This window comes from Melospiza melodia, chromosome 6, assembly GCF_035770615.1.
Source record: "Melospiza melodia melodia isolate bMelMel2 chromosome 6, bMelMel2.pri, whole genome shotgun sequence".
Classification (NCBI taxonomy): Eukaryota; Metazoa; Chordata; class Aves; order Passeriformes; family Passerellidae; genus Melospiza; species Melospiza melodia.
This window is the reverse complement of record NC_086199.1, coordinates 4126889-4146201: the sequence shown is the minus strand read 5'-3', so window position 1 is coordinate 4146201 and position 19313 is coordinate 4126889. Positions and strand designations below refer to the sequence as shown.

Sequence of the window (19313 nt, the reverse complement as noted above, 5' to 3'; positions counted from 1 at the left end):
TAGCAGTTCCCTCTTTTTTAAAATATATTTTTCTATTTTTTTTCCCAAGCACCACATCAAATCCCAATGGGATTTTTGGGGGTTTTGTTTTAATGGCGAGGCAAAAATTTGCTGATCCTCCCCGTGGCGAAGTTACTTTCAAGTCAGTGAAAGTTCTTGGCCCGCAATGAAAAGTCTTTGCCAATTAGCGCTCAACAACTTCAATTCATCCCTCCTGGTTCAAGATGAGTAGGAACCTAATAAGGCTGTGATAAAAGGGCAAAAGGCACCGAGTACCCAAAGGGGATTAATGGGCTCTTCCATTTATTTGTCTTCCTAACAGCTGAACTGTTGCAAGTATTGACGGTCTTCAAACGCCGGGCGCCGGGGTCTCCAATGGCCAACTCCAGCTCCCGAGGGCTTCCCCCTGGGCGATGCCAAAACCAACAAAGCCCCGGGGATCAGGTAATGAAACTTCAGCTTTCCCCCCCCCTCCTCCTTCTTCTTTGAGATTTATTTACTGGCAGCTGACAAGGGGCAAATTCAGCTGGAATTGTGTAGTCAAGGCCCTGTCAAGCCTTCAGAGGCACCCTTATGTCGAATCACCTTCCTGACTGGCATGTCGCTGAAAAGCCCTCGGCGCTGGTCCTTAACAGCTCCCGACAGCACAAAGGACACTCCAGACAGATGCCTACATGGCATCCTGCAGCATTTTAAAAGAGAATTAGTGGTTTTAATTATGGTCGTCGTATGAAAGGAAACCATGCAAGCTCGGCAGGAGACCTTTGATCAAACCCTTTTGCTAGCACAATGCCGCGGAACTGTGACTATTCCTAGCAAGGGGCCTTTTCTCGCTGAATGACTCACCAGTGATCTTTGAATGCAGACAAGTTCCTCACCCTCCCTCTTCATTAGCGAGCATTTCTATACAGCCCCTATATAGTGCTCCGAAGTCTCGGAGCTATACAATGGGGGGGAAAAAAGAATCCCTACAGATTCTGGCCTCTACTTAGGAAGTGCTGAAGGACTCTGAGTGACTTTATTCATTAAAACAGGTTGCTATTAATTAACTGTCATAATAAAATAAAGAACTATTATTTGCATTTCTTAGTGCGCTCCCTTTAGTAATATGTATAAAAGATGCTTGTAACAAAAATGAATTTATAAGGGAGAAAAAACCCTCAGAAGTCTTTTTTCCCCTCTGCCCCCACCCCCTTTTTTTTTTTTTTTTTTTTTTTTTTTTTTCAGGTCTAGGCAGCAGGAGCCTGACTAATTATTAGGACCCGTTTTGCAAGAGAACAAATAGAGGTAAAACACAAATATGAAAGTAATTAGGAAAATGCAAAATCCTGTTTACTTGGCAACCGATTCATGCAACTGAGACTAACGAAGAGCAAATCAGCTTTGCTTGTTTGATAAACTTCAGGGTGCCACCTAAGAGGAGCTGATAAAAATTAAACTCTGCCAGCATCCCTCTGCACCGCCTTTTAGCCAAGGCTCAGCAACATCCACGCAGCGGCTCCGTCTGCGAGCACCAGCAAATCTCATTTGAACAGGTTCAGGGGAAGGAATTCTGGAGGTTCCATCAGTGCTGGATATATCCCCCCTCCCTGGCACATCTTGTGCTGAACACCCAGCACAGATCCCTGAACCTCACGTGCTCGGGATTTGCAAGGACACGGACACATCAACGGCACGGTTCTGATTTTCTCCCTAAAATAAGCATCACCATCCCACTGCTCTTCACACTTTTTTGCCAGTGGTAAAGTCCTTTTTGCAGCCACCACCACTGTTTATTACAATACAGGATGATACTTTATTCACAGCCCCTCTTTCCTCCCGGAGCAGATAGTGGCATCCACAAGAGCTTCCAATTATCTCAAGACTATGCGGCTAAGGAGGGGCACCTAATCAAGATAAAGAAAACCCTCAGCTCAGTATATTTGTTTGAATGGATTTGCAATAATGCAGGTAACAAAAGCATTCAAAAATTGGATTCCTAATGCTTTTCTGCCAGGGCTGGAGGACTGGTTTGGAGAAGGGAAGGAGAAAGCTGCACGGAGGAATGTGTGATATTCCCTCTCCCTGTACAAACACTTCTGCAGGGATTGAGAGGAGGGAAGAGATTTAAGTGAGGCACAGCCGACCTGAAATGTAGTCAATTACAACACAAAGAGTTAAAATGACACCCCTGAACTGCTCCTGTTCCCTCTCACCCCTCTGCTTTGTGGCTCTGCAACCCAGAAGCCACAGTTTTCCATCTTTTTATTGTTCATTTCCCATCTGCTGTTTGTAAAGGAATGGCTCACAGGAACGGGGAATTGCTAAATCATATACTACAAAAATAAATCAAGAGTGAGAGAGTGAAAAATAAAGGATGTTATTTTGCAACTGGAGTTAGAGATTCCCAGACAGCAACTTGATTTTTACATGGGAAACATTCAGTGAAAGTTGGAAAAATCAGCACTTGGAGAGAAAGAGAGAAGTGGTCCACTTTTAAAAGGATCTATTAGGAACAGCAGCCATGTGTCCCTACACACACCTCAAACTCCAGACCAGCAGAGCATCCACCTGCAACACCCATCTCTCCTGCCCCATCCCAATCTGCTCCAGAGATGCTGTTTCATAATGTGATCTTTACAGAAGTGCTTCTTTCTTCTCTGACAATTTTACCAGTCTAAAAGAAATCCTGACCTGGCAGTAATTTGTCTCCTGCAAAACACTGGGCTGAGATATCACAAAACCACAGAATAACGTATGAAGTTTCAGATAACAGAGCTTTACAGGAACACCCCCAGAGTTTTGGGTCTGTTTTAAGCATCTGAAGTACTGTTAACTGACAAAATATTGAAAAACACATTTTATGTCTTTTTATTGAAAAGAAGAAGCGGAGTTCTTGTTAACCCCAGAAGTCTCTTGGCTGCTGGGGCAGATTGAAAAGCAGGGTGGATTCACACCCAGTTCTTTTGGTTAAAGCCCTGGTATCTCCAAAATTTCAGTTCTGGCATCCCCAGGAGAGCCCAGATAGAGGCCACAGTGCGGATGCCATGACCCATGGAGAGAGCAGCATCCCAGGGGAGCAGCATCCCAAACTCAAAGCAATAAAGACCATCCCATCATAAAATCCTAAGGAATGAAAGCAGGCATCCCTGAAAAGCAAGGCAGGCACTATCCACTCCATTCCAGCAGGACATGCTGTCCTCCCAGTACCTAAAGGGAGAGCTGGAAAGGGACGGTTTACATGGGCATGAAGTGACAGGACAAGGGGGGAAGGCTTCAAAGTGAAGGAAGGCAGGGATGGATGGGATATTGGGAAGGAATTCCTGGCTGTGAGGGTGCTGAGGCCCTGGCACAGGGTGCCCAGAGAAGCTGTGACTGCCCCTGGATCTCTGAAAGTGTCCAAGGTTGGACAGAGCTTGGAGCAACCTGGGATAGTGGGAGGTGTCCCTGCCATGGCAGGGGTGGAATGAGATGATCTTTAAGGTCACTTCCAACCCAAACCATTCTGGGATTTTGTGATTATGGTTCTGCAGTGTCCTTGGGCACAGGCACAGCCAGGGCTCAGAGCACATCCAAACCAGTGAGTGACCAGGCTCCTGGGAGGGCACCATCCCCCAGCTTGTCCTGCTGGAAACCCACCACAAAAACACACAGACACAGCACAGCTAATGAAAAATGCCTTTAGGAAACCTCTTGGCTCAGCAACAGAGGAAACAATAAAATGCTAAATACATTTTTACATCTAGAATGGACGCTGCATTCATAAAAATATATATATATATTCACAGTACAACCTCATAGTGTTCTTGTAAAAGAAAACTCTCTTTTTCAAAACCTGATATTTTATTTAGTGGTGAGCTTCTCCCATACCCCCAGAAAAAGTTCATTTGGCAACATAAATCAATCAATCAATCAATCAAAAATATATATATATTATATATATATATATATATCTGGTATTTTGTTTAGTGGTGAGCTTCTCCCCTACCCCCCAAAAAAGTTCACTTGGCAACAGAAACCAAACACCACTATGTTCCTGCAGAGGGGATCACACTGGATTTCCTCTCTGCTGCCATTTCTGTCCCCTTTTCAAACCGCTTTCACACAGCCAAGGACTAATTCAGATTTTAAGTCCCGACTTTAACGCTTCAGCAGGACCGGGAGCTACCCAGCTCCGCGCCTCAGCTCTGCCTTCCTCCTCCTCAGCCCCTGCAGCTCCTCCCTGAGGTGCTGCACGGCCTGCAGGATGTCCTGGTGCTGGGGATCATCCTCTGCCTTCTGGGTGTAGAGCAGGAAATGTTTCACAGTTTGGGAGAGCAGCAGTTCGGGGTCCACGTCCCGCCGGCCGAGGCGCAGCATCCTCTCGCAGGCGATGGCGAAGTTTTTGTGCCAGTTCACCGGGTGATGGGGATGGGAGCTGACAATTTCTTTGTATGACTGTTAAAGGAACAAAAAGAAAAAAAAAAAAAAAAAAAAGAAAAAAAAAAAGAAAAAGAGAAGGTAGAGGCAGCAAATTAATTGAACAAAGTGGGAGCAACAGCTTTTAACAGTGCTTCAAAACTGCCTAGAAAGAAACAGATGCTATTTAGATGTCCAAGTCCAGAGCTGGAGTATTTCTGTAATTTGCTCTGTGTTTGCCATTCAGCAGCATGAATCAGAAATCCAAGGGGGGCTGAAACGTTTCCCTTCCAACAGCAGCTGTTTGTTTAGAAACATTACAGATGATGGTGATAACCCCACAGCACATTATGTGCTTCCCCCAGAGAGGTGTTACACCAAGCTGGGGGAAAAAAGAGATTTAACTGCCGCGCCTGCAAGACATTTACTCAATATTTCAGGAGATCAGGATGTCTTCCACGGGACTTAGGCAGTCTGTTGACTTGAGTGGGAATATTCATAAGCTCAACAGCAGGCATGTGCCTGGGAACTTTGCAGAACAGCAAAAATCACAGCAAAACGGGCAAGAATTAAGGAAACCATTTGTTGATTCTGTGCTGGAGTATGAAATACTGCTCCTCTCTGCTGACACACACTGATCACTTCGTGCATCTGTTGGCATCTCAGGCAGTCCAGCATTTCCAGAGATACCTACACCAGCTTATGGGTGTTATTCTTTGGTGTGAAATGCAGCAGAATTAATTTGCAGAAAGAAGACTGTCGGATTTTACACTCGCTGGCTCAGACCGCACGACTGTGTAATGACAGAGGGGACAAGTGCAGAGAGGGGACTTCAGGACAAGCAATCTCTTGGCATGGGTTTGGAGCCCAGCACAGACAACATAATTATAGCAAAAGCAGGGTGTTGACTGGTTTGCTGCTGGCATCCTCCGTGACCGAGGGGGCAATGGATAAAATCCCTGAACAAATCTCTTTGGATCGGCTGTGCTCCCAGTTTGGATAAACAGGGGGAATGCAGATTGCAGGAAACACTGTGTTTCTATGGACTCTAGATATTTAAAAGAAAAGGGGGTAAAAAAATTGTGATGGAGGCTAAAAAATTAGGATGCAGGGAGCACTCCTAATCCAAATCCAGGACTTACAGTGTATGCGAATGTGTAAAGTTGTGCTTTCATTTCTGCAGTCACACTGGCTCTTTCTGCGAGGTCAAAGATGAAGAAAGCTGTTTTCATCCTAGGAAAAGGAGGAAAACTTCCATGTGGTAACTGCTTAATGCAACCAGCTCCCATCACAGGGTTGTACACAGCTTCAACACGTCCACATGTGGGACAGCAAAGCCATCAGTGAGACAAATTTCTCTCCATAACCTATTTCCTTACCCTACACCCCAACTACCTTTGAGAGACTTTGAGCAGAACCTTTTGGTGAACAAAACAGCCACTTTGCTGAAGGCTTTGCTGGCAGCTTCATCTCATCCTGCCAGCCTTTTCCTTCTAAAGCCTGGCACGTGCAGACCCAATAAGGCCACGGCCCATCAAGCTGCCTACTTTGGTGTGTGTTTCCACCCCAGTGAGCTGGCAGTGCCCACTGGCTGTTGGAAGGGAGCAAAGGAAAATTACCTGGCTTGCCACATCTCCTCGTTGGCAACAGCTTCCCAGGAAGAGGGGCTGAAACTAAATGGGAATGGAAACAAAATTCAGCCATCAGATCCACGTCGCTGGGTTTCACCCACCACAACCCTTCCAGCCCAGCTACAGAGCTCCCAGGCAGAAGCAAACCTGTGGCTCTGACAGCAGGGAATTCAGCTGATTCCCTGTCATTCAAAAAACTTTGTGCCTCTCTCTCCACAGAAGGAGCCTCAGGTGTTTCACAGCATCCCAGATCTCAGAGCCAGAGATGTTTTTTACCACCACAGGTCAGCCTATGACATTTAAACCTCTGGATGTCTCAATAATTTTAGATCCTGATTAAGTTTTAAGGTCAGAATTGGACCGCATACTTGGCTAGAGCTGTCCTTGCTGGTTTTCACAATATTAAAAATCACAGATCATGGAATGGTTTGGGTTGGAAGGGACATTAAAAAGCATTTCATTCCAGCTCCCTGCCATGAGCAGGGACACCTTCCACTATCCCAGGTTGCTCCAAGCCCATCCAGCCTGGCCTGGGACACTGCCAGGGATGGGGCAGCCCAGCTCTCGGGGCTGTGCCAGCATCTCACCACCCTGACAGGGAAGAATTTCTCCCTGCTATCTCTCCAGAACACAAAACATTGAGATTATGGCCCTTGTTTGATTCCTCTAACACTGCAGCAGGTGTGGCAATGCTGCTGGCAGAAAATGATGAGCAGGAAGGAGCAGAGGCTCCTCTGCCTTGTACCTGCCATAGTCTTCAGTCCAGTTATAGAGATTCCTTGTGAGATGAATCCACTCTCCTGGGTCAAACACAGCTCCAGAAGGAACCAACTTCTCACACGTCCCCCAGGGCCACAGCGAGTGGCTCCTTCTCCAGGTTGAGTCCCCCTCATGAAGACCTATGCAGACAAACACTTCCTTACTGCCAAAAAAACCAACAGAGAGAGCAATGGTGAAGCCACCTCTGGGACCATGGGCCACCCAATGTCCCTGAGCAAACCAAACCAAACCAAACCAAACCAAACCAAACCAAACCAAACCAAACCAAACCAAACCACAGCACACTGTGCAGCAAACACACCCACCCAGCACATCTCCCATCAGCATGGGCATGATTTGGAGCAGTGTGGAAAACAAATTAATTCCCCATCTGGCACTGCCCATCCTGAGCAGTCACATCCTGTTCCCTCTCCTGGACCTCCCAAACAGGCCAGAAGCTGTAGCAGAAGCCCATTTCTGCCCACTGGCACCTGGCTGTGCTCCTGTGCCTCCCCACCCTCGCAGGGCTCACCCCAGCTAGTCTAAATGCAGATGCTATTCTTATTCGTGTGAGTATCTAATCCTTTCTCCACTCTTACTAAGCTATTTTTATATGATGATTATTCCTGGAATACATTCATTCTATGCTAATCAGTTGGCCACAATGTTCACAAAGGAGAAGCAGCAGCAATTTGCTCTCCAACCATCGTTGTTCTGAGTACACAGGAACGCTCCTATTCTCTGTGATGAATTGTATTGACAACAGCGACAAAAAAATCATCAGTAAACACTCTGCAGATCACCTTTTTTCCCTTCCTTCCTAAAAACCAAACCAACCTCAAAACAACAGGCAATATTATATCCGGATGGAGTTACTTCTGCAGAGATATTTTGCTTTAATTGCAAAAATAATCTCGCCACCGGGGAGGAAGTCAGTGGAGAAAATTGGTCTTTTGGATGCAGTACCAAGCTGTTCCATAAACAATTTCAAGAGGGGAAAAAAAAGAAAAAAAAAGGTCAGAGATTTTAGGAAAGCTGTTACATATGAAAGGAATGCTTACTGTTTATTTACTTGGAGGAAACGATGGAGATTAAAGGCGAGTGTCCCGTCGGGTAATGCTCCTTCCACAGGATTCCATCGGTTCCCGGGAAAATGAACGCCCGGTAAGTGCTTTGCCAGCTTGGGTAAATACCATCCGTAAGTCATCATCTGCAATGGAAGTTGTTAGCACCATCTGAACAGCAGTCAGGAGATTTACAGCCAGGAGAAATGGTTTCTGCAGGAGGAACGGCCTTTTGCTCAGGGATGTCACCAACCGCGTCAGCAGGGACACGAGACCAGGCTGGGGCACCATGGCCAGAACGGGGCACCATGGCCAAACTGGGGCACCAGGGCCACACTGGGGCACCATGGCCAAACTGGGGCACCATGGTAAATCACAGCAGTGACTGGGTCACCATGGCCAAACTGGGGCACCATGGTAAATCACAGCAGTGACTGGGTCACCATGGCCAAACTGGGGCACCACAGCCAGAATGGGTCACCATGGTCGCACGACAGCACCAGACTGGGTTACTAAGGTCAGATTGGGTCACCATGGTCAGATCACAGCACCAAACTGGGTCACCAAGGCCAGAATGGGTCACCATGGTTAAATCATGGTCAGATCACAGCACCAGACTGGGTCACCATGGTTAAATCACAGCACCAGACTGGGTCACCATGGCCAAACGGGGTCACCATGGCCAGGCTGGGTCACCATGTCCAAACTGGGTCACCATGGTCCCACACAGCACTAGACTGGGTCACCATGGCCAGACTGGGTCACCAAGGTCAGATTGGGTCACCATGGCCACACCACAGCACCAGACTGGGTCACCATGGCCAGACTGGGGCACCATGGCCAGACTGAGTCACCATGGCCAGACTGGGTCACCATGGTCACACACAGCACCAGACTTGGTCACCAAGGTCAGACTGAGTCACCATGGCCATACCACAGCACCAGACTGGGTCACCAGTGCCTTCTGATCAGAGCCACGTGGTCCTCACTCCACCACAAAATAGCCACTGCTGGTAAGACACACAACAGGGATTTGGTTTGGTTAAACACCAGGAATTGGGTTTGGGGTTTGCCAACAAGTTGCAAAGCCAGGTGTGAGGATGATGTGGCAGTGGAAGTGTTGGTGACCCATCCTGTAACTTTTTTTTTCCTTTTCCCATTTCTCAGTGAAAAAGGAATGTGCACACCACACTCCAGTCCAGGGTTACCCCTGACTCTTTAAAAAAAAATCAATTTTATTTATTACCACATCATGAGTTTTAAGGAGACAAAGGAACAACTGAACTTTTGCAGCTGATATTTAAATCTGCCTCTCTAAACAGCACTTTCTGAACGTACCTCCTGGTCCACTAAGGTGATATCTGGCCTCATCCCCTCACAATAATGAAGGTAACGAAGAGCATTCCCTGGCAAGTCTCCTCTGAGCAGGATCACTGCCCCCCTTGGCATGGAGGACAGCACGTTCCTTGCAAACTTATCAACAACGTAGTTGTTGCTCTGATCACAAGTGCTGAAGAGAACAGATGGAAAACAGAATGTTTAAACCAAGTATTTGCATGGCTTGGCAGAAATTCTGAAGAATTTTATACAATGGGCACCCACAGGGGAAATCCACCCTGGTCAGGATGGAAACATCACAGTCACAGAATGGTTTGAGTTGAGACTTTAAAGAACATCTCACTCCACCCCCTGCCATGGGCAGGGACAGCTTCCACTGCCCCAGGTTGCTCCAAGCCCATCCAACCTGGCCTGGAACTTCCAGGGATGGAGTCAAGAACTTAATCACTACAACAACTTAATATCTCTATCTCCAGAGAAAATGAGATGCAGAAACAAAGCATTTAAAGCACAGGCACTCATCAGAAAGCACCACCCACTACAGTTTAGCCAAAACACACATCTTCACCTTAATTCTGATTTCTTCTTGGGCTAAATCTAAAAACCTATTAGTTGGTGCTGGAAGTGCCAGTCCAACAATGGTTCTGCAGAGCATTTGAAATCCTCCTCATCCTTTAATGTTTCTACTAAGATTGAAAACCCCAAGTTTTTGTAGTGTCAGGCAGGAATTGGTTTACATGATCTGAGATTAGATAATTTTCATCAAAGTTGTGTGCACATACTCCAGGTATAGATTCAGATGACACTTGAGGACAGGAGCTATGACTGGCTCAGATATGGACAAGCCTTTGGAAAAGGTGTGCCAAAGAAAGGTTTCCTGATGAAGAAGTCTACATTCCTTGGTCAGCCTGTACCTGAGCATCCCTACCAGGACACTGATTCCTATCCAAGTGACTGCATGAGTTATGCGATGGGGAAGCCACAAACTACAGATTTAAATCTTCAAAAATGGGAAAAAAATCAGAAAAAATTTCAGGATATAAGCTAGAGTGTCACAAACATCTTTTGTGAAAATCCTTTTCTTTAGGATTTTTCCTGTTGAGAAGCTGAGGTCTCAGGAACAAAATGTAAACATTGGTAATCTGCTGCTGTGGAATGCAACAGATGGATCTGTGATTGGTCTCGTGTTTAGATGTTTAGATTTAGTAACCAGTCATGGCAGAGTTGGCTCTCTCTCTCTGTCTGAGCCAGCTGCTTTTGTTTTCATTCTTTTCTATTCTATTCTTAGCTAGCCTTCTGAGAGGAAACCTTTCCTTCTGTTTTTAAGTATGGTTATAATGTAAAACACATATATCATAAAATAATAAATCAAGCCTTCTGAAATACGGAGTCAGATCTACATCTCTTCCCTCATCCTTAAAACCCCTGTAAGCACTGTCACAGTAGAGCGAAGGAAAGCAAGAGAAGTTTGAGCCACATGAATTCTGCAAACCTCCTTAGGAGACAAAGCAGAGATTTATAAGGGGTTTTTAAAAATTTACGTATCTACTGAGTTTTTTTTCCCTCAACCTCTGTGACATCCCCATTTACAGCCTGGAGTGACTCTGAGGGAGATCAAACCAGGGGGTTCTGCAGGCTGTGACCATGCAAGCTTAGGTGGGGTGTGAAAAGAGCCTTTCCCACTCCCAGCCAAGGCCAGAAATGCCAGGTCACCCAGCGAGGTGGCACCGAATTTCTCACCTGTAATTTGCCCAAAGTTGAGAAGCCACGAGGGCAAGAGCAGGAAGCCATTCCAGGCATGGCAGCAGCAAGGTGCCCTGCAGCACAGTGTCCCTCCCCAGGCTGGCCAGTGTGGCCAAGCCCAGCCCTGCCAGCACAGCCACCACAGCGCTGCTCTGCAGCCAGAACCGCTCCACCTAGGAGAGAGAATCCCAGAACTGGGGCGGGGCTGCAAGGGACCATGAAGATCATCCCTCATCCCACACCTCCCACCAGACCAGGTTGCTCCAAGCCCCATCCAACCTGGCCTTGGAGCTGTGTTTTGGTACTTTTCTGCAGTTTAAGACAACTGCCTGCTGCCTGGTCAGGTGGTTTTAAGGTTTTGAATGTTTCTCTCAAAAATCTAACGTGCCGGAGCAACTTTGGGAGTGCAACTTACCACGCCTAGAAACAGAGGCTTTGTAACATCCAAATTTGCTCTCCAAGCAAAGAAAAGGGAATAAAGGCAGAGCATTCCAGTGAAGAGCCATATCACAGGTGATTTCTGCTGCTTTTTCCTATTACCAAAAAAAGTATCACTCCTGAGACATGACGAAAAAACAAAGCAAAAATCATTTGTGCTTGAACTTGCATACCTAAATGCATTTAACACAGGGAGCTGATGAGTGTTTTTTTACCTTTTCCATTTATGAAACTTCTGTTTTCAAAGCACAAAGCCATCAGCATTTCAGGAGTTTTAAACTTGCCACCTACCAAGGCACAGGGTTAACCAGGAGTAAGGGATATTTTGCTCTTAATAATTGATGACCACAGCCAATTGCTGCAATTTCTGCAGCAGCAAGCAGAAGGCAAAACAAGCTGCCCATGCAGGCAGTAAGAAAAATGAGGAAAAAAAATGCACATTGAAGCAAATATTGTTCAACTTACAGTGGCAGTGCTGTGCTCACACAGGTCACCAGTGCCAGGGCAAGGACAGGAAGGGAGAGCTCTGACTTCATCTGTGCCAGCTGGAAACTGTGGAGAAATTAAAGTGTGTATGTGTCAAATCATCCCCAAATCATCCCTGCACTCAATTAAAGTGTCAGGAGAAACAGGGAATAAGCACAACAGAATATATTCCCATTCTGCTGGGATTAAGTCTACCAGAAATGGGATAGGGATGGGTTATATGGTAGAATTTTGAAGGGAAAATCACTGGGATGGGGGATTCAGTGTTTTTCCTTCAGTGGGGGAGCCAGAGGGCAGGATTGGTGCTGGACACACATGGCCCCAGCTCTGGATATAGGTGAGGAAAGGAAGGACAGGAGCCACTCTGGGCCAAAGGACAGCAGCAGCAGCAGCAGCAGGTGAAAGGCACAGCCAAGGTGTCACTCACAGCAGCATCTCTCCCATACTGGATCCTGTCTCAGACTTGGCCTGAAATAAAAACAAAGGAAACCCGTGAGGAGCCCACACAGTGATTGGGGGAAGGAAATTCTTCTCATTTTCTGTTTGCAAGAAAGGCAGCAACCTCTGCTCAAACCTTCCCTGCAAGGTGTTCTCCCACCTGCCTGTTTCATGTGATGCCACTGAAGGATTCACCCCTGGACAAGCATTTCTTCAAGGTGCTGGCAACTCATTATCCTGTGATTAGAGCATGGCATGTGGTTCAACCACGATCTCTGCTGTATCATGGAATCATTTGGGTTGGAAAAGCCCTCTGAGATGGAGTCCAACCATTCCCCCAGCACTAACCCATGTCCTCAAGTGCCACATCCACACATGTCTTAAATCCCTCCAGAGATGAGGACTTCACCACTGCCTATTCAGCCTACTCCAATTCCTGACCATTCTTTCTGTGATTTTTTTTTCCTAATATCCCACCTAAACCTCTCCTGCCACAACTTGAGGCCATGCTCTGTATCTTCATGGTGCAATTATTTTCTGTGACATCTCCCCCCAGCCTGAGACAAGCTCAATTCCTCCTTGCTTACCAGACTTGCCCATCTCCTCTGCCCTGACAAATGCAGAGCTGTACAAAATCTTTATGAGATAATGAGAATTTTTATTGCAGAGATCTGCAATCCATGCCACATGTCTGGGAAAAAGACATGCTATGTGGAGGGGAGGAATTACCTTCATTGCTGCTTGTTGGAAAAGTGGTGGCTACCACATTAAAGATAAGGTGAACAGATTCAGGAGGTTTGGAAGGAATATTTAATTTCAATAAAAATGGAATAGCTAATTGCATCCAGGATTTGATTAAAAAATAAGTGTTAGAGGATGGAGAGCCAGCTCACAGCTCCTGCAGCCCCACCTTGTTGGCAACTGATGGCCCTGGACACATCCACCACAGAGATAACATTTCTGACCCATGGCTTACAGGTGGAAACCTCTCCAAAATATTTTCTGGGCTTTTTTTTATGACCCTGTCTGCCCTTAAAACAGAGCTATGGGATGTAAAAGCTGTCTGTCCACCCAGCAGTGCTCTGGCATTATCCCAACTGGCACCAGGACCAAACGCTTGGATTTTGCTGTATTTATTGCTCCTGCTTCAGACAAGTTCATCCTAAATGTGATTTGTGGTGTAGGATTACACACAGTCCATCCCTAAGCCTCCTGAACATCAACTTGAATTCATCACATTTGATGGAGAGAGGAGTTAAGGGATTTGCATGCCTCGGTATTGCTCTGCCCAGTGGAGGCTGATTCTCAGGAGACAGCAGGCAACAGGACAACAGGGGAAGTCTCACAGGTCCTTCAGAGGCTGGGCCTGATCTCTGAACGAGTTTTTGGGCAGATTTAGTGGCAGCAGCAGGAATTATCATGTCTTTTGACACACATCCTGCAGCCTCAGAGCCCTCTGAGAAGGAATGGCACAGTGGCAGTGATGCTGTGTCACGCTGGCTGCAAGTGAAGGGTGGTTTCTGAGGATGTGGAGCTCCAGGACTCCAGGGAGGGACAGAACATGCAGACCACACCTTTTTATTGTTTTCCTCCCAGTGGTGTGACTTCCCAGCCCTCTGCCCTGAAAACTTGGAAGCAGGACAGACCCTGGGGTGGTGGGCTGGTGATTTCCTTGGGTGGCCAGAGCCCAACATCCAAGTCAGGGCTGGAGGAGGAAGATGCAAACCCTATATTCTGAAAGCAACCAGGATTCTTCCCTCTTCTGGCAAGAGCAGAGACCTCAATAACTCAGATCAGAGGTTCCTGAGAACCCTCAAACCAACCTTTCACTTGAATTCAACATTAGTAAGTTAAGAGGAATAATTTAGAGCCCTCAAAACAACCACTCACTTAAATTCAACATCAGTAAATTAAAGAGGAATAGCTTTTAAATGAAAACTGCTTGTGACCTCTTTAAATGTCTGAGTTAAAAATAGAAAAATAAGACAATATTAATCTTAAAAACATCAAAATTGATGTCACCAACTCCCTCTGGCACAGTTTGTTCTTTGGGCTCCTACACACATAAGACACCCATACAGCTCCCAGGAGATAATTTGGCTCACCCCATAAGGCAATGAGAATTATCTCTTTGCTTTCCCAGCCATGTGACCCATTCCCAGAAAACCTGACAGGTCAGGAGGTCGAAATCCAAAATGAATGCTTAAAAAATGAAACATTTTCAATTTCCTTCCCCGCGAGCCCTTAATCGTCACAAACAGAACATCTCTGCTGTTGCATAAGTGAAGAGGAAGCAATTTAGGCAGTGACCCTTGTTTACCAGATTGAATGTCCCATATTCTTCCCTCAGAAAGTGGGTCAGAAATCCTTGAAAAGTCGTCTGGTCTCCCCATGTCCAGCGGGCTCGATTGAGGTAGGACGAAGCCGGCAGATAGAGATAAGGCAGCAAACCAGCCAAGAAGCATAAACCCAACTTCAGCAAATGGCCTAGGGACAATTCCTGCACCAAAATATGTCATATTGCATAACAATGTTTATTTTAGTTTAATCACGCTGGAACTTCAAGAACAGATAAAGAAAAAACATCAAATATATTTACACAGAGCTGATCTCTCAATTTATAGTAAGTCCCTACAAAATGCTATGTTAAACCTTACGATTTTGTGGATTACTAGGAAACTGCATCAAACTGATCTCCTTTGCATGGCAGGGTGAAATTTAAGTGAAGCAAATAATATTAGCTAGGACTCATGAGTATCATACTCATTGCATCTTTCACATTTAAATCATGGCATGACATGCATAGATGGCTGAAGCACTGCAAGGCTGAGATAACCCACTTTGCAGCGATTAAGAGTTGGCTGGTTTTCCATCTGGCAAAAAAAAAAAAAAAAAAAAACCCACATAAATGCTGCTCTAGTACAACTGCACACATCATCACCATCATCAGGAGTCAGTTTTGCCATTCACTTGATCGTGATTAGGCTGGCTAAATTGGATAGGCCAACTTTTGGGGTGGGATTTTCGACACTGCCTAAGGGGTCAGGGAGACAAGACTTTCAAAGGGACTTGTGTGCCTAACTCCTTTAAGTGCTTTGGAAAATCCCACCCTAGAATATTGCACGCTTGCTTTGTCGTTAGCCACTGCCCTGTCAATCAAAGCACTTCCTCAGCATTCGGGGTTACTGGGAGTGATGATCTGTGGAGCAGAGAAAGGAGCTTGATAATGATGGTGGTCAGAGCTCCTCCAGAAGGAAGGTGGCTCATTTGTACTTTAAAAAGGCAGTTCTCCATCCATTTCCATCTTATTCAGTGGTTTCCTGCAGCAGGCACTACTGGGCTGTCCAAAGTATTTCCCAGGATTATCATACTGGCACAGCACTGCCTTTACTGGGAACCACAGAGGTCTCTCTGGACCTCCCTGCTCAAAAAAGAAACCCAAAACAAACTATAAATATATTGCAGAAGTGATTATTGATTGTGTTAATGGAAATATATGGCCAGAAAAGGGCATTGCTGGGGATGCTGAAGAGATTTTGGATCAAGCTTGTCTGAGTTGCATCACATTTCTTGCAGCTCATGTGCTTCACCCAGGCTTAGTTATGCCCTGAGTGGATGTGGCTTCTGCTGGCTTCCATCAGGGAGCCAACACACAGAACTCATCTCCAGGGGAGCTGATGGCATGGGGAAGGCTGAGTTCTCAGTTCCAAGTATTATTTTAGCTCACAGGGTAATTGCAAGCAGCTGGGGCAGAGCACTCCTGTGCCAGGGGATGCAAGAGGGTCACAGATCACCGGCATGAGCAAAGATCACAGAACCCCAGAATGGTTTGGGTTGGAAGGGAACACAGATATCATCTTGTTTTAACCCCCTGCCATGGGCAGGGACACCTTCCATCATCCCAGGGTGCTCCAAGCCCTGTCCAGCCTGGCCTTGGGCACTGCCAGGGATCCAGGGGCAGCCACAGCTGCTCTGGGCACCCTGTGCCAGGGCCCCACACACTCACAGGGAAGGATTTCTTCCTGATATCTAAATCTAACCCTTCCCTCTATCAGTTAAAGCCTCTTGTCCTATCACTCCATGCCCTTCTTGCAGACCCTCTTTAAATCAGACCCCCTTGAGATCAGTGGCTATGGCGTCAGACTGTAACTTCAGTGGGTCATGATTAATCACATTAACTTAGAAGTGACACAAATTCTGGGGGAGAAGAATCAATCCCAGCCTTAGAAAACCAGAGGTGTGAGTGTGTAAGTGACTGTATATACATACCCTCTTTCTGAAAAGCTGTGAGAGAACCCAGGGCACAATACAAGCAACATAAAGCACTATGGTGTGCTGATTGCACAGACTGAGCCCACAGCAAAAGGCACCCCATTTAGAGATCTGAGAGGGGAAAAAAACAAAAAAAAATCACAATTACTATTTACAAGTTTGCAAAAACATCTAGAGATCAAAAAGATTCAGCACAGCATCCTTGGAGGAGAAAGGCAAATACACCAGTGAGCACTGGGCAGTTGTAACACAGAACTCAGGGGATTTTTTTATTTTTGACAGGGAGATTCCAACTGTTTAACAGAAAACATTCTTTAAGAAGTGTCCAGCTGAACAGCCATGCCTCCATGCATACAGAGATCCTGTGCAGCATCATCACATCATAATGATGGGATAAGTCCAATTCCTGAACCCAGCTGCACAGGGGAGGCTGCCCAACAGTTCACTTTGTGTGATTTTTTAGAAACGTCCTAAAATAAAGCCATTATCTACAGAAATCTATTTTTTTTTTAACAGAAATTATTTTTTCCTCTTTGTTAGGCACAGAGAGCTAAAGTCAGGGCTGCACAAACTTCCTAAGCCATGGGAATTAAAGGTGAAACCCTCATAATTCTAAAACCTCAAACCTGTTCCAGTGCCCAATCACCCTCTGGGGAAAGAACCTTTTCCTGGTATCCAAGCTAAACCTCCCCTGCTTGTTCCAGCCCTTGGTGAGGGTGGTGTGTGAGATGCAAACGTTGCCTTGGTGTAGTGCTGGGATCACCTTGTAATTTTTAATTAACTGCTCAGCCTTCCACACTGGACACTGCCCTGCCATGGAAGCACCTCGCCATAAGTTCAGAAAAACCTTTGTGGGTCTCAGAGCTGCCTGGCAGGGCTCAGAACCACCTCAGTCATTTTTTAAGTACATGGATGAGCTCCAATATGATGTCTGTATGACCATCTGATTTATAAAAAGCACTGCAAGCTTGCTGTTGGCAGCCTGGCTTCTTCCAGGCGTGGGATGCCAGACACTCAAAAAAACCATTGGAACAAGCTCCTTAACTGCTTCTGAAAATCTAATTTTGAAAATCCCATTGGAAACCAGGCATGTGAAACATGGGAGAAGGTTGGAAAATGCCCAGCTCCATGTCTGTGGAGTTCAGGTTGTGGGGATCTTGGGACTGTTGCTCATTAGAAAATAATAATAATCATTTTTAAAAAATCCAATGGTAAAACAAGGTCTCTGTAGCCATTGATAAAACATGTTATTTGAGAACTCATGAAGCTGAGTAAACTACCACTGCAGACTCCTGAAATTCTAGCCTAGCCTGACAAAAATCCCTTTATTCACACAATTTACAGGAGTCACAGCAGGCAAGTCTGTCGGAGGAAAAGAGATCAGATGTTCGGGCAAACAAAAAGAAAGAACAAGACTGCTGAGCAAAAATATCATTTGGCTGACTAGTCTGTTTAAAAAGTAGAAAATACAGCATGAAATTTAAAGTCTCTGTATTTAACAATGCCATTATTTTAGGGGCACATTTAATTTCAAAAGAAAAACTGATTGAAAATTTGCTCGTTCCCATTTTTGAGCTGGAACCTGGTTTTTGATTAGATGGAGGTTTCTGTACAATACATCCATTTACCCCCAAGAAAATTACCAATTCTTAAAACAAAACCTTGAACACTCACAGCCTAGTTTGTGTCTTTGATGCAGGACGAACTAAAATGTTTCGATTGAAATGATTTTGGTTTTCCTGCTTCCATTCTGTGAGTATTAAATCAATTCCAAACCTATCCAACAGGTCCCAACTCAATCCTTAAGCAAAGTGGGCAGGGTTTTTTCAATGTTTGTCACTTTTGAACATCCAGGTAGATCAGGGATGGACCCACCCAGCAAGGTGCTGAGGCAAGACCTAAAATTTGGCCTATTTACTTAAAACTAAATCAGCAGTAAACGAACAAGAAATTAAACAAACAGGTGCTAACCAATTACGAAAAAAATAAAGAACCATTCACTTTGCTTGAGATGTTTTACCTTTGATCTCTCTTTTGCAGAGGATGCCTCCTCAAAATGAGCAGTGAGAGCCATCAGCAGCCCCACAAACAGATTGTTTAAGCTGAAAACCTCCGCCGTGATGGACCACTGCCATGTTAGACGGGAAAACGAAAACACCCCCGCAGCAAGGATTCCTCCAGCATATGAGCCAGAAAGCCTGCAAACACAGATAACATGAAATCTTCTTTTCCAACAAAAAAAAAGAGCCTACTTTATTGTCCTTCTTTTTTTAATTTTTTTTTTTTTTAAAAACAAAACATACTGCAGCAGCAGCAGCAATGAGTGCCACCCAGCACCCTGCCAAAACATTATATGGTTAAGATCTCCCTAATAATTTCTCTGCTAAGGATTGCCATTGGGAAGAGCAGAGCCTCTTTGCCAGCCACCCAACACCAAAGAATCTGCTTCTTCTCGCCATGCAAACTTCCAGGATTGAATTTGCTTCAGAAATCCTGATGAGGGAAGGCCCAGAGGGTGCAGGGAGCCAGGGAGTCATGGCTTTAATGGGATACTCTGGAGGAGATGCCAGCAAGGGTGCAGCCTTCAATTCATCCAGGAGCTGAATTAAGAGTGGATTAGAGCTATTCAGGATGGACAGCATTGGCAGGGCTTTCCTGGGGGGGGGTTTGGTGTCCTGGGGACTGCAGCACCCACAGTCCCATCAGGGAGAGGTCAGGAGTGTGGGAAATAGGTGCCAGCTCCAGCAAGAGGGAGGGAGAGGGTGAA

At 45.7% G+C, this 19313-nt stretch overlaps 1 protein-coding gene across 1 annotated transcript in view; it reads right to left on the bottom strand.

Annotated features, from left to right (window-relative positions):
* Positions 1–3645: 3645 nt before the first annotated feature.
* TMEM260 (transmembrane protein 260) overlaps positions 3646–19313 on the bottom strand; it is a 34323-nt gene continuing 18655 nt past the window's right edge. Inside the window, exons 4-16 of the mRNA XM_063159707.1 lie at positions 18567–18744; positions 16544–16657; positions 14595–14774; positions 12264–12304; positions 11816–11902; positions 11328–11445; positions 10910–11085; positions 9170–9341; positions 7829–7977; positions 6754–6930; positions 5997–6050; positions 5520–5610; positions 3646–4416 (exon numbers count right to left, since the gene is read on the bottom strand). Of these exons, the coding sequence (XP_063015777.1) occupies positions 4144–4416; positions 5520–5610; positions 5997–6050; positions 6754–6930; positions 7829–7977; positions 9170–9341; positions 10910–11085; positions 11328–11445; positions 11816–11902; positions 12264–12304; positions 14595–14774; positions 16544–16657; positions 18567–18744 (1810 nt within the window). The 3' untranslated portion in view covers positions 3646–4143. The remainder of the gene's footprint in view (positions 4417–5519; positions 5611–5996; positions 6051–6753; positions 6931–7828; positions 7978–9169; positions 9342–10909; positions 11086–11327; positions 11446–11815; positions 11903–12263; positions 12305–14594; positions 14775–16543; positions 16658–18566; positions 18745–19313) is intronic.